General features: G+C 34.2%; 1 protein-coding gene across 7 annotated transcripts in view; it reads left to right on the top strand.

The window, feature by feature from the left end:
- Nucleotides 1-12,064, top strand: part of wdfy3 (WD repeat and FYVE domain containing 3) — a 166,052-nt gene that overhangs the window by 80,499 nt on the left and 73,489 nt on the right. For 6 of the 7 annotated variants that reach the window (XM_015364893.2, XM_015364884.2, XM_015364903.2 and 3 more), the window contains exons 12-18: nucleotides 2,525-2,982; nucleotides 4,695-4,778; nucleotides 5,833-6,013; nucleotides 6,831-7,045; nucleotides 7,950-8,062; nucleotides 9,020-9,254; nucleotides 11,160-11,260. In XM_015364893.2, the coding sequence (XP_015220379.1) occupies nucleotides 2,525-2,982; nucleotides 4,695-4,778; nucleotides 5,833-6,013; nucleotides 6,831-7,045; nucleotides 7,950-8,062; nucleotides 9,020-9,254; nucleotides 11,160-11,260 (1,387 nt within the window). The remainder of the gene's footprint in view (nucleotides 1-2,524; nucleotides 2,983-4,694; nucleotides 4,779-5,832; nucleotides 6,014-6,830; nucleotides 7,046-7,949; nucleotides 8,063-9,019; nucleotides 9,255-11,159; nucleotides 11,261-12,064) is intronic. The other variant, XM_015364898.2, reaches the window with a different exon arrangement.

Raw genomic sequence — 12,064 nt, 5'->3', positions numbered from 1 at the left:
GCAAGAGGATACTGACGGTTTAAAGTCTATATGACTTAAACTGGGAAATAGAAATTCAAATGAGTGCTGTCGACCAAGTAGCATAATGTATTTTGAGATAAAGAAGGTATGTTGCCATGGTGATGTTGTATTACTGGTAGATTTCAGTTTGTCACACATAAATTGTGGTATTGAGATGGGGCATACAATGATTTTTTATGACATGTTTAATTGTTGCTTCTTAACAGAGTCGGTAAACTTGCAAACCTAGTCCTTTCAAACCTAGCATGAATATAATAAACACTTTTGTTTACTAAACAAAAGCAGTAATTTACAAACAGAGACAAATTCATGTACTGGGCACACATTTAACAAACTAAAGTTAATTAACTGATTAACATTGATAAGTGCAAAGTGATCTTTGCAGGAAATAGGAACCTATGCTAATGCATATTGCATTGGTGATTCTAGGCATTAGGAAACTATGCATGAAAGAGAGCTGTATGTTTAAGAATTTACATACATTTTCTTAGCAAGACTTTTGGAAGAAGGACTTAAAATTATGACAAGAGTTTCGATTTACTTAGATACTGAACTACTTAAAGAGAAAGTGGTTGGCAACCTGTACGTACTTAATTTTTGTGTGTGCCATTGTTTGTGTAGATTTTCAGAAATAAGGGCCGGAATTGCTCAACCGAATCATAGCACAATTTCTTTATTCTACGGCACAACTTGAAAAGATGAGTCAAATGTAAAGACATCAAGCATTTGTTTGCTATAACTTACACACAGTATTTCACAGCTATATATAAACAATTACAATTCTGGGAGTACCAGAGCCCTACCTTTAACAGACTTAGAAAATGCATAATTCTGCCTGTTTTTCAGGATAGATTTAAAAAATGATACTTAACTAAGACTGTTTTCCCATTCAAAATATTGTATCACAAACCATGAAAGGTTAACCTTAGCCTATGAATTCCTATATATGGGAAATGGGTATTTCAACAAACAAGTAAAATAAAACAGCAAACCATTTTACATACGAATATGGTACATTTAAAGTATTCAGATTCCTGGACACAATTTTGTTTCTTAGACTTTATGAAGGAGTCCACTCTCACAATCCGATCAGATCTCCTCCATCAGAGTCTACCTTTTCATTTGTCTCTTGTCTCTGTTTGTTGTATGTCCTATTTATTCTTACTTGAGACCTACTTTGTACTACTGTATGTCATCCCCATAACTGCTGGCTAAATGACCTCATTTAAATAGTTCAGCCACTATTAAATAGTTATGTTCCAAGAAGGCTGACAGAATGGTTTTAAATAGAATTTGTTTATCCTCAATAAAAAAAGTAATGTTCATGAAAATTGACACCTTTGGCCATATTTACTGACTTAAAAGACATAAAACACATGTGTAAACCCTTAACACAATGCCCATTGTTTGTAACATTTTCATAGGACTAAGCCTATAGTAATGAAATCTGTTTTTCAAAGAAATTCTCTTTGATTTTGTTTTTTTATTGTGGTTTAATGGAGTTTTATAGTCTAGAAAATGTCACACGCTTAAAATGGAATTAGCAGTGTGTGAATTCTTAGCAGTACAATATGATATATTTATAGATTTTAAGTTTATTTAAACTATACCTTATTAGTATGCGTTCCCTGGAAGAAAATATGTTTTAAGTGATAATTCTGGCATTAAAAGGACATAGCAGTAATGAATGTCCTTCAAATGAATCACATAGCAAAATTAATTCTGTTTATTTCACTTTTCTGCATTTCATGTTCTTGAAGTATGAAGTGTGTTCATTTATGTAGGGGAACAGTCTTGATTGGTATTTGCTTCTTAATTAAGAAAAAGTAATGCCCCACTTCTCTCTAAAAAGTGTTTTTGATTATTATTAAGAAACATGACCCCTAAAGGTACATTTTCAAATACATAAATTAAGGTTGTATAGTGTATATAATAAGTGTGTTAAAAAAATCTAATTTTTCCTGGAATTCTTAAACAGGAAGAACAGTGCTGTGTTGCATGCACTGAGAATGGATAAGAACATTTTCTATAAATTAGGTGCTGGGAGTGTTTTCAGTTAAGCTAAAAAATAGTAAAAACAATATTGATGGAAACTAAGCACTGTTTTCAGAAAATACTCATGCATTTCTTATTCAGTACACAAAATGTTTTTTAGAAAATAAACTCTTATCCTTTCTGTGCTAGTAAAAATCTCACAATGGAATTCTGTATTTAATTAATTTGCTATTAGCAATTTGCGATTTGTTATGTTAAACTGGATGAATATTAGTAGTCTGGGAACAGAACCAAGCAAAACTGAAAGAATTAAGCTAATCCCCCTTTCCAGTGTTGTTACGTAATACTCAAGAAAATAAATATATTCTCAATGGTACCTAATAGACAACACATAATGCAAAATATGAAATGTTTCAGTTGCTTAAATAAATTTAAGAAAAATAAGTGTTTAACGGCAGATTAATGTTGATATGAAACGTTTCTATAAAATCTTATTTTCCTGTGTCAGGCACTTCTTGCTGTCCTGAGAGAGAGCCATCGCACCAGGACAGTGTTCAGAAAGGTGGGGGGGTTCGTTTACGTCACATCTTTGCTCGTCGCTATGGAACGGTCTCTGTGCTGCCCCCCAAAGAATGGCTGGGAGAAGGTCATCCAGAACCAAGTGTTCGAGCTCCTGCACACCGTCTTTTGCACGCTGACTGCTGCAATGCGGTACGAACCCGCTAACTCGCACTTCTTCCGCACGGAAATCCAGTATGAGAAGCTGGCAGACGCTGTGAGGTTGTTGGGCTGCTTCTCTGACTCCAAGAAAATTGGCCTAGCAACTGTTGTCCCGTCCAACTCACAGCCATTTCAAAGATTGCTGGAGGATGATGTGATTCCTGTGGACAGTGTGTGTCCCACTCTGAGACATTGCAGCAAGCTCTTCATATTCTTGTACAAGATGGCCACTGATTCCTTTGACAGGTAGGCAGCTCTATTAGGTACCGGTGTGCCTTTTCTGTGTTTACTGTTTTTTACCTGTTTTTGATTCCCACATGTGAAACATTATTTTTCTCAGTTGATAATACAGTTGTTGTCCCATATTTCATTGTTCAGCTGTAAGTGCAGACAAGGACATAATGACATTTGAAATGTCTAGAGCAGAGGTTGGATTAGGTTCTAGGCTCTTGCCATTTTGAGTTTTTTGTGTTTAAGATTTAATTGTGTCTTAATTGATAACCTACCATTTTGACTTCAATTAATTTTTATTAGGATTGGTTCATTTTAAAATAAAATGTTAATATATACTCAGATTTAGATGTATTCCTGTAATGTTTTGGCCAAAATAGCCCTTATTGCTCATTGAGATAAAACTGGAATGAGACATTGAAGTATCATTTTTTCACTGTGCTAGGTGTCTACTTTGAATAACATGTTTTAAGCATCACCTTGCCTGTTGTAATCTGCTTTGTAGAATTTAAATGTATGATTTTATCATCATCTTGGTTGCTTGCTTAGTAAAATATTTTGAGGCTTATCCTATTTGGTCATTTGGAAGTTACTATATCATTTAAATGATAACACAATGGTTAGTTCTTCACCCATACCCAGAAGTAATACTGTTTATCATTAGTGTGCTTTTTGCAATACTGGTACTGCCTTCTTATCTTAGAGTATGTTTTTGGCTGAAACTGTCTTGTTTTGTGACAGTTTTTAATGTATAAAATTTCTAAAAAGCATGCTTCCAGCGCTTTTCCTTAATAATTAATGCATACATGCATTTTTTAATGACTGAGTGTTATTCCTTGAAGGATACATTTCTGGAAATTCTCTGTGATAATAGCAGAATGATGAGCAGTCAGCAATTAATTATTAATTAGTTGCAATGGGCATTGAACAGGCTAGGCTAATGAAAATGACTGTCATTTCATTGAAACAAGTTTTATATTTCAATGCATGAAAATGACAGTTAAACATTATAGCTAAAATATAGACAACAAATATTGTAAAAGAGAAACATAAAGTATTGATAAAGATAATGTTTTCCCATATACCACAATGCTGCAGGTATGTAATGGAGTAATGGAGAAGAGATTCTTTTGTCTTTTAGATGCATTAAGAACATGCCTGATTTGCACAACCTCACACATTTTGTGCTTTGTTGGAGGCAGGGAAAACAATAGAAATAATCTCACTTATTTCCTCGTATAAATACAGATTTTGAATGTAAATGCTTCCAAGGAAAAGTTATAAATTCTAATGAGCAGCAATGAAATAATGTAAACATTAACCACCTTATGGCTGGTTGTGAATGTTTACTGATAACACTCTAAAAAGAAAATAATCACTTAAGAAATATTAAAATGTTTAGCTGGTTCAATAAAGGAAGTTTACTCGTGATTGTTCTGTTTGTCAGGGTAAGCAGCCAAACTTGGATCAAAGACATTTTCTGAAGTGCCTTAGCTCTCAGAATTTCATCCTTTACAGCGGAGAAATTGCCTTCTCTGAGACTATTTTTGTTTATGTGCATTTGTGTATGTATGTGCGATGGTCAAATCATGTGTCTGCTATAATTTGTATTCCTCTTTTATGTGTGTGCATTTGTTCTCAGCTCAGAGTGCTAACAAGCTCCCTACCTGTTTTTCTCTTAACCTTTCACGTTTGCCTGGCTGTCCTCTGCTGTCTTGTGTATGTAGTCGTGCTGAGCAGGTGCCTCCGTGCCTGACACACGAGACCTCCCTGCCCTCTCCTTGGGGCACTCCAGCTCTCTCCAGAAAGAGGTACTGCTCACTGCAGTTTTCTTTTCTGTTCACATCATTCTGTTGATTTCTGCTCATCTTTTCAGTTTCTACACCTTTTCTTTTTTTTTCCAGTTTCTGTAACAAACTCGTTGCAGCTTTTTTGTTAGACCGCAATGCACATTGTTGTATTTTTGTGCTGTCACTTGTCTCAGTGTCTATTTTTTGTCATCCTTATTTGATGAAACGCTATTGCAAGAAATGGGATTTAGGGTTAAAGATGTGTGTCATTACCTGGTTAGCTTTGTATAACTTGATGAAAACATCTTGTGTTGTCTTATGTATTATTCATGTTTTGAGAATATTGAGAATATATCTTAACTTAACAGCTCAGAGCTTAAGTTGTGTTTGATATGGTTATATATATATGGTATTATACAAAAATAAAAAAAAAGGTTCTGCTCCTGTTAATTAAGTACTCAGTGTCTTTTAGGATTGCTGAATTAAAAAATATTCATAGAAAGTTTTAGTTGTATAAAATTAAATTAAGAAGCTCCAGACCCTGTGGAACAGCAGTCTTCCAGACTTGTGGCTCCCTGTGGTATCCCTTTTTTTTCATTGATTGGGCTGTTTCACTATTAATCATCAGAGTTCTGACAAAATAATAGAATTATCAGTAAATAAAAATTACAACTCAAACAGTTTCATAGCTTCCGCTTTATATAAATATTTTATTATGTTCTTTTAAATATCGGTTTTACAACTTGTCTGATTATTTCTTATTCACACAGGCCTGTGACTGTACATTCTGATGTACTATACTTAGGTGTTTTTTTTATTAAAAAGTAATCTTATAGCATTTTGGATAACGACTTTTGAAGGGTAGCAGAGAATCTTGCCCTGAAGGATATTCACAAATGTTGTCTGAGCCATTGGGTCTTGGCCTTCAATCACACTGGGGTTTGTTAAACTAAATCATTTTTTCTTTTGCCCTGTGTAATTGGATGTAGAGATCTGATATTTTGATATTTTGGTCAGCTTGCAATTGAAATTGTATAAAACTTGTACAAATTATGTGTGATCTCTACTCCTGCAGACATGGCTATCATGGCGTCTCTGCCCCAACCTCATCTCTGTCCATGAAGGCTGTCACTGACCTGAAGCTACACCTAGGCGCCCCTCCCTTGCACTCCCCTGATGCAGTGATCATTCACCCCGGAGCAGGGCTAGCCATGTTGGACCTCCTTGCCTCCGTCACCTCTGAAATGCAGCCTGAGGTACAACAATACACACAAACATTCATTGAAGAAGGCAGTAACCGAAGAAGAAGGCAGTAAAAAACATAATATACAGTTGCAAGAAAAAGTTTGTGAACCCTTTGGAATTAAAAATGTGTTCTGATCATCAACTACGTCACAGTAATAGACAAACACAATCTGCTTAAACTAATAACACAAACAATTGTACGTCTTCTTGTCAGTACTGAACACACCGTTTAAACATTCACAGTCTAGGTTGGAAAAACTATGTGAACACTTATATTTAGTAACTGGTAGAACCTCCTTTAGCAGCAATTACCTCCACCAACTGTATTCATAAAATAATCACACCCAAAACCAAAAGATCACAAAATGGCCTCATATTGTGAAGGCAAATACCTTTACAAAAATCTCTGTGGATAATGATAATGCTCTATAGATAGAAGAATGTCATATTGTAGCTTAATAAATGTGTGTCAAGTCAGCTTGCTGCTGTAAATATAACATACATTCCCTCTTTTTAAAAGCTGTTCACTACCAAAATATGATTTTAAAAATACCTGGACAGTAAACAGAAGAGTTCTGTTCTTAACAAAGGAGCAGTAATTAATAAAATTGATCAGGTCAGGAACTGGTCAGGAAATGACAAGAGTCGAGAATTTTTTACAAAAGTCTGTTAGCTAGTGTATTTCTGTCATATGTTCACACCTTATAGCATCCCTGAGATGATAAGTGTGTTAGTGGAAGATCATGCAGATGTGCTTTGTAAAATGTGAAAGAGTCCTTGTGAAACATGAGTAATGCCATGTTACTTCGGTTGGCTGTTATCTCCCAGCATGCCCTGGACCTTCAGCTTGCCATAGCAAACATCCTGCAGCTGCTGGTCCACTCTGAGAGGAACCAGCAGATAATGTGTGAAGCTGGCCTCCATTCCCGGCTCCTCCAGCGCTGCAGTTGTGCCCTGTCCGATGAGGATCACCCACTGCACCCTCCGCTGCAGAGGATGTTTGAGAGACTTGCATCACAGGCTTTGCAGCCCATGGTCCTGAGGTATTCATTGACGTATCTAGCAGTTTGTTAGCAGATGCTTCACTGCCACAGAAGTCAGGCTTTTAAATTCTGGTCAGGAGGTATTTAGTAATATCCTAATTCTGGATAGATAATATCTCCACCTTCAAATTTGGAGCAGCAGGAAGTTAACGTAGAAGTTTTGTTTCACCTAAAAACAAGTTCAATGAACTCATAGTATGTTTTATGAGGTCTTTCTAAAAGAGAAATAGTAACATGATCTTTTCCATTTTTTTTAAGAGCTCCACAAAAATGCACTTTAATGGAGATTACAGTTTGCTGTAAGCCTGGTAAATGCCTTTGAAAGGAGAAGATTTAACTTATATATTTATAAATATTTTATTAAAATAATTATTGAAACATTTGTTATCTTATTGGATATTTTTTTAAAGTGTCTTATTTGTTTTAGACGACTTCAAAAGTGCTTTTTAGTGTTTTATCAAAGAAATGTTTAGAAATGCTTAGAACAGGAAAATTTCCCCATCTTTGCTTTACAGTCTAAGCTAATTTTTGCTATATCGTTTTGACTTTTGTCATACTGGTGGCAGCACTTGGTTACTGAAGTTTTTGATAGATTTTTCTGAAGTAATTGTATTTAAAAGTGCAGTGTAATTGTCCTATCCATTCCAATGTCAAGTCATATCAGGTTTTGAATAGATAGACAGTTGTGTACTTGTATGTACTGCAAGATGGAATTTAAAGGTACCTTTTCCCCCTAATGTTTGGTTTACTTATTGATTGGGGAAAAAAAATCTAAAACTACTGCATTGTTAGATGAAATAGATCAGATTTTATTATAATTACCTTACTTCCTGGATAAAGAGACTGACTGATATTTCATGAAGGCATCTGCAGCAAAGAGACTTTGTTTTTTTTGTTTATAAAGGGAGTTCCTTCGCTTGGGAAATCCCTTGAATTGTGGGGCATGGGACAAGAAGCTTCTGAAACAGTACCGCGTCCACAAACCAAGTTCTCTGAGTTATGAAGCTGAAATGAGGAGTAAGTGAAAAATGCTTATTCAATATTCAAATAAAATAAACCACATAAAAATCAATCCCATTTAAATAGCTTCTGTAGACTTTGCAGTTTTCTTCACAGAGCATGGTTTTTGTGTTCACCCAGCTGGTTTTAGAAATGACAGTTAAGAAGACTTGCCTACCCATTGGGGAAATATTGTTCATTCTTGGTTCTACCCCAATTTGCTAACTCTTACTGATAAGTTAAAAAAAATAAAATGCACTTATACTGACTGAGCATGTTTGTTAAAATTGGAATTAGCATTAGATTTTTAGATTTGGGAATTTATCAGGATCAGTGGTTTTGCAGCGTGTGATTTGGCTCTCAAGTTTATCCCAGCAGAAAACCTTTCATTATGTGGTTGGTTTGTAAAATGGTCACCATTTTAATTTAAAAATTTAACAGTATATTTGATATCCATGAACAAGTGGTGGAAATTCCGAGATCAATATTAATTTCACTTTAACATTGGATGTTTAAATTAAAAAAGCTGCAGTGCCTAACTAACTGTGTTACAGTGGTGAGCTATGATATAAAAGTAACTTCTGCAATCTGATTCTGTGAATGAAATTTCAATGTCTTCAAATGATTTATTCCAGAAGTTATATTTGCAGACTCATTTCTTTTTTTGAACAAGTTGAAAACCTGTCATTGAAAATGTACTAAATATTTTCCATACTTGCAAATAAAACATTCTCAGATTATACGTCTTATGATACCCCAATGAAGTAGCCGGTGACCTTGGCCAAGTTTATGTGTGCATTTAAACTGCTAGTTTTATTTATTTATTTTTTTAATTTCTAAGAGAATATACAGCCTGCTTTCCCATGAAATGGGTGCTATTTTAAGTAGATAGCAGATGTAAGTAGATTCACAGATTATTGAATAAATGGTTTTGAGGATTTTTTAATTATATTTTTGGGGTTTGTTTTCTTCCAGACAGTATGACAATGTCAATGGAGGGATTTGGCCCTGACAGTGTGTTTACTGTGAATGAAGATAACAGTCAGTACAGAATAAGCAGAAGTCTGGTTAGATCAGCAGAAGGAAGCACAGTACCTTTGACCAGAGTGAAGTGCCTGGTCTCCATGACAACCCCACATGATATCAGACTTCATGGCTCATCAGTCACCCCGGGCTTTGTGGAGTTTGACACGTCTCTTGAAGGGTTTGGGTGAGCTGGATTTATTTAACACAGACTTGTATAAGGGAAATTTTATACAGTTAGCAGTCTGTTGTGTTTTAATACTTTTTTCTGCAGAGAATTGTTTTTGGAGCCATATTGATTCATCTATACCACTGCCATCACTTATTTTAAAGTATTAACAAATGTGCCCTTTAGCCAGGTAGATTTGCCTTCAGAAAAAACACAAACTTATCCTTTGGTTTAGATGAAATTTTATTTTTAGCTTGTTAAAAGTTTGCTGCGATGGATAGGAGTGAAAACAAATATAAATTTAATACCTCAGTTCATTAATCTTTAAAAAGTGTTATCTGTTATAAAATAAAGTTTCTTCAGAATATACACATTTTCTCATTAAGTGTTTTGTCATTCTTAATTCAAAACTCAATGATTGACTGTTTCTTGTATCTTTTTATGTAATTTTCCATTTTATAAAACACAAAGGTAATATGATTAAGTCTTTGAACCATAAGAATCTAACCTATATCAAAGATAGTCAAATTTGGTGAAATGGCAGAAGTAGTGAATGTTACGTTTCACTGCTATCTATTGAAATGCACTTAATTGATTATCAAAGTAAATTGCTTGTAAATCTTAGAGTAGTCATTCTGAAAAGTGGTCTGGCCCTTCATGAGTTATGTTTTTTTTTTTCATATTCCTGCAGTTTTTTCTATTTATTATTCCATTTTAAAAATAAACTTTTCATAAGACATGCCACCTATACTTACAAAATGTTAATTTCATTTTCATATTATGATATTCTACTGTAAATTACCGCGAAGAATGAACCTGAACAGATTCTTTTAATAAACCAGTAGAAAAAGCCTTGCAGTCATTTTAGGGAAATCTTCTTAGCTAATTATAGGATGTTTCTCCCCATTTCTTCTCTTAGTCACTGTGTGACAGTTTTCTTTCATGCTGTGATGTGAGATTGAAAGGAATCATCGGCTGAGTAAGGGGCCTCCATGCTTCTGTGAATTCATGACTCACTACTGACACTTAGGGTCATAGCTCCTTTGAAAAAGTCTTCCTCCTTGGCCACAACCAGAATGACAGGAATGAAAACCCTATACATTAACTGGCTGTTGCCTGTAATAGTGCTGGTTTTTGTGTTCTTACAGATAGATATTTTGACCACACATTTGCAATACACAATGATTGCACCAATTATTCAGACTGTATCTCCTAGTTTCCCTTTGCCTCTTATATGTAGAAGCTGGTAGTGCAAATTGTAGAATTTGTATTAAGTGAGAAAAAATATGGATATATTTCAGTCAGCATATAAAGAAAAATCTGAATGTTTTAGCACCTTTGGAATAAAATGGAAGGTGATAGTATTTAATGGTTGGGTAGTTAGAAAGAATCTCTACTTGACTGGTTTTGGCAAGGAGAAACATTTTGCCAAAAAATGTCTCCAGAACCCCTTTTTTCCAGGTTGATTCATTTGGTTAGATAATTCCAGGTACATATATATTTTTGTTTGATTATAATGAAACAGACATCAAAAGATTTCAGACAGATACATCTGTAGTTCATTTGAGAAAGTATAATAAAACAGAGTAAAAGAATTTTCTTTCAAGAATCAAGATTTTGTATATATATAAATATAAATTTTGTAAACTGTTCCAGCCTGAATTTCTGTGTGCACATCTGATATCAAATGTTTGTTCTAAAAGTTTTCTTATCACAAAGGAGAAAAAATAATAATTTCTGTATTCACTTTATTTAAAATGTACTACTAAAATGTATACTACATGTTTTGTATTTTCTGTATAAAGAAAACAAATAATCACATTTCTATATGAAGGAAAATAATAAGATAGATAACACAGTATGAATAACTGTTGTAGGCACTATGCACACACCTGGAATTAATGGATCTCTTTTATCATGCAGGTGTCTTTTCCTGCCCAGTCTGGCTCCCCACAATGCACCATCCAGTAATGTCAATGCATCTGGGGTGAATGACGGGGCTGTTGTCAGTGGAATAGGAAATGGTTAGTATATTTTTTTTTGTATATCATGTATTCTTTTTCAGAATATATTAAACATCTCTGTTTAATATATGAATTTGCTTCAGTGTTTCATTGATTGTATTTACTCAGCTGTGGCTACAGGAATTAGATTTTTTGAATAATCTTTGGTTAGCTTATCCTAAATGCGCACATTATTTTGTATCAAGAGTAAAGTTATTGATTTTCTAATATCAAACTATATAGTACAAGTACATAATCACAAAAATATGAAAAAGGTTGTTGTTGCCTAGATTTGTCCATTCAAAGTATAAAGATTTGAAAATGCTTTTGTTAATATTTTTAAATATATCACAACTCAAACTGTAGAATTTTGTTATGGATACCGCACAATTTTTATCTTATTTTCTCGTTTCTTTGTGCTCATTGTAAAGTATTTAGATGTGAATTTAAATATCGCATCTTTCATACAGCCACAAGAAAGGCAGAAGCCGCTGTAAATAATATTATCAAGAATTTATGAAGTGATGTAGGCATAGAGTCCTAAGAGTGTGGCATGATAGAGGAAATTGAATGTTTCCTGCTGTTAAAATCATCCTGAAATGTCTGCAGATGGTGTCATTTATATATAGATGGGAGCTTGTGTTCCCTGACCTATATTTAAAAGTGACATCATTTCTGTTTGAAAAACATTTATTCTGGTTTTTAACACTGGTGGTTTGCTTAGAACCTTGAAGTAGCCCTTTTGGTGTGCCATGTTTTTACAAAGATAATGGGAAAAAATAGTTTTAAGTGCTCATTATTGAGGCGTGTCTTAATAAAAGACAC

Source organism: Lepisosteus oculatus, chromosome 3 (assembly GCF_040954835.1).
Source record: "Lepisosteus oculatus isolate fLepOcu1 chromosome 3, fLepOcu1.hap2, whole genome shotgun sequence".
Classification (NCBI taxonomy): domain Eukaryota; kingdom Metazoa; phylum Chordata; class Actinopteri; order Semionotiformes; family Lepisosteidae; genus Lepisosteus; species Lepisosteus oculatus.
Note: the sequence above shows the minus strand (reverse complement) of the source record. Positions and strands in the feature narration are given on the sequence as shown.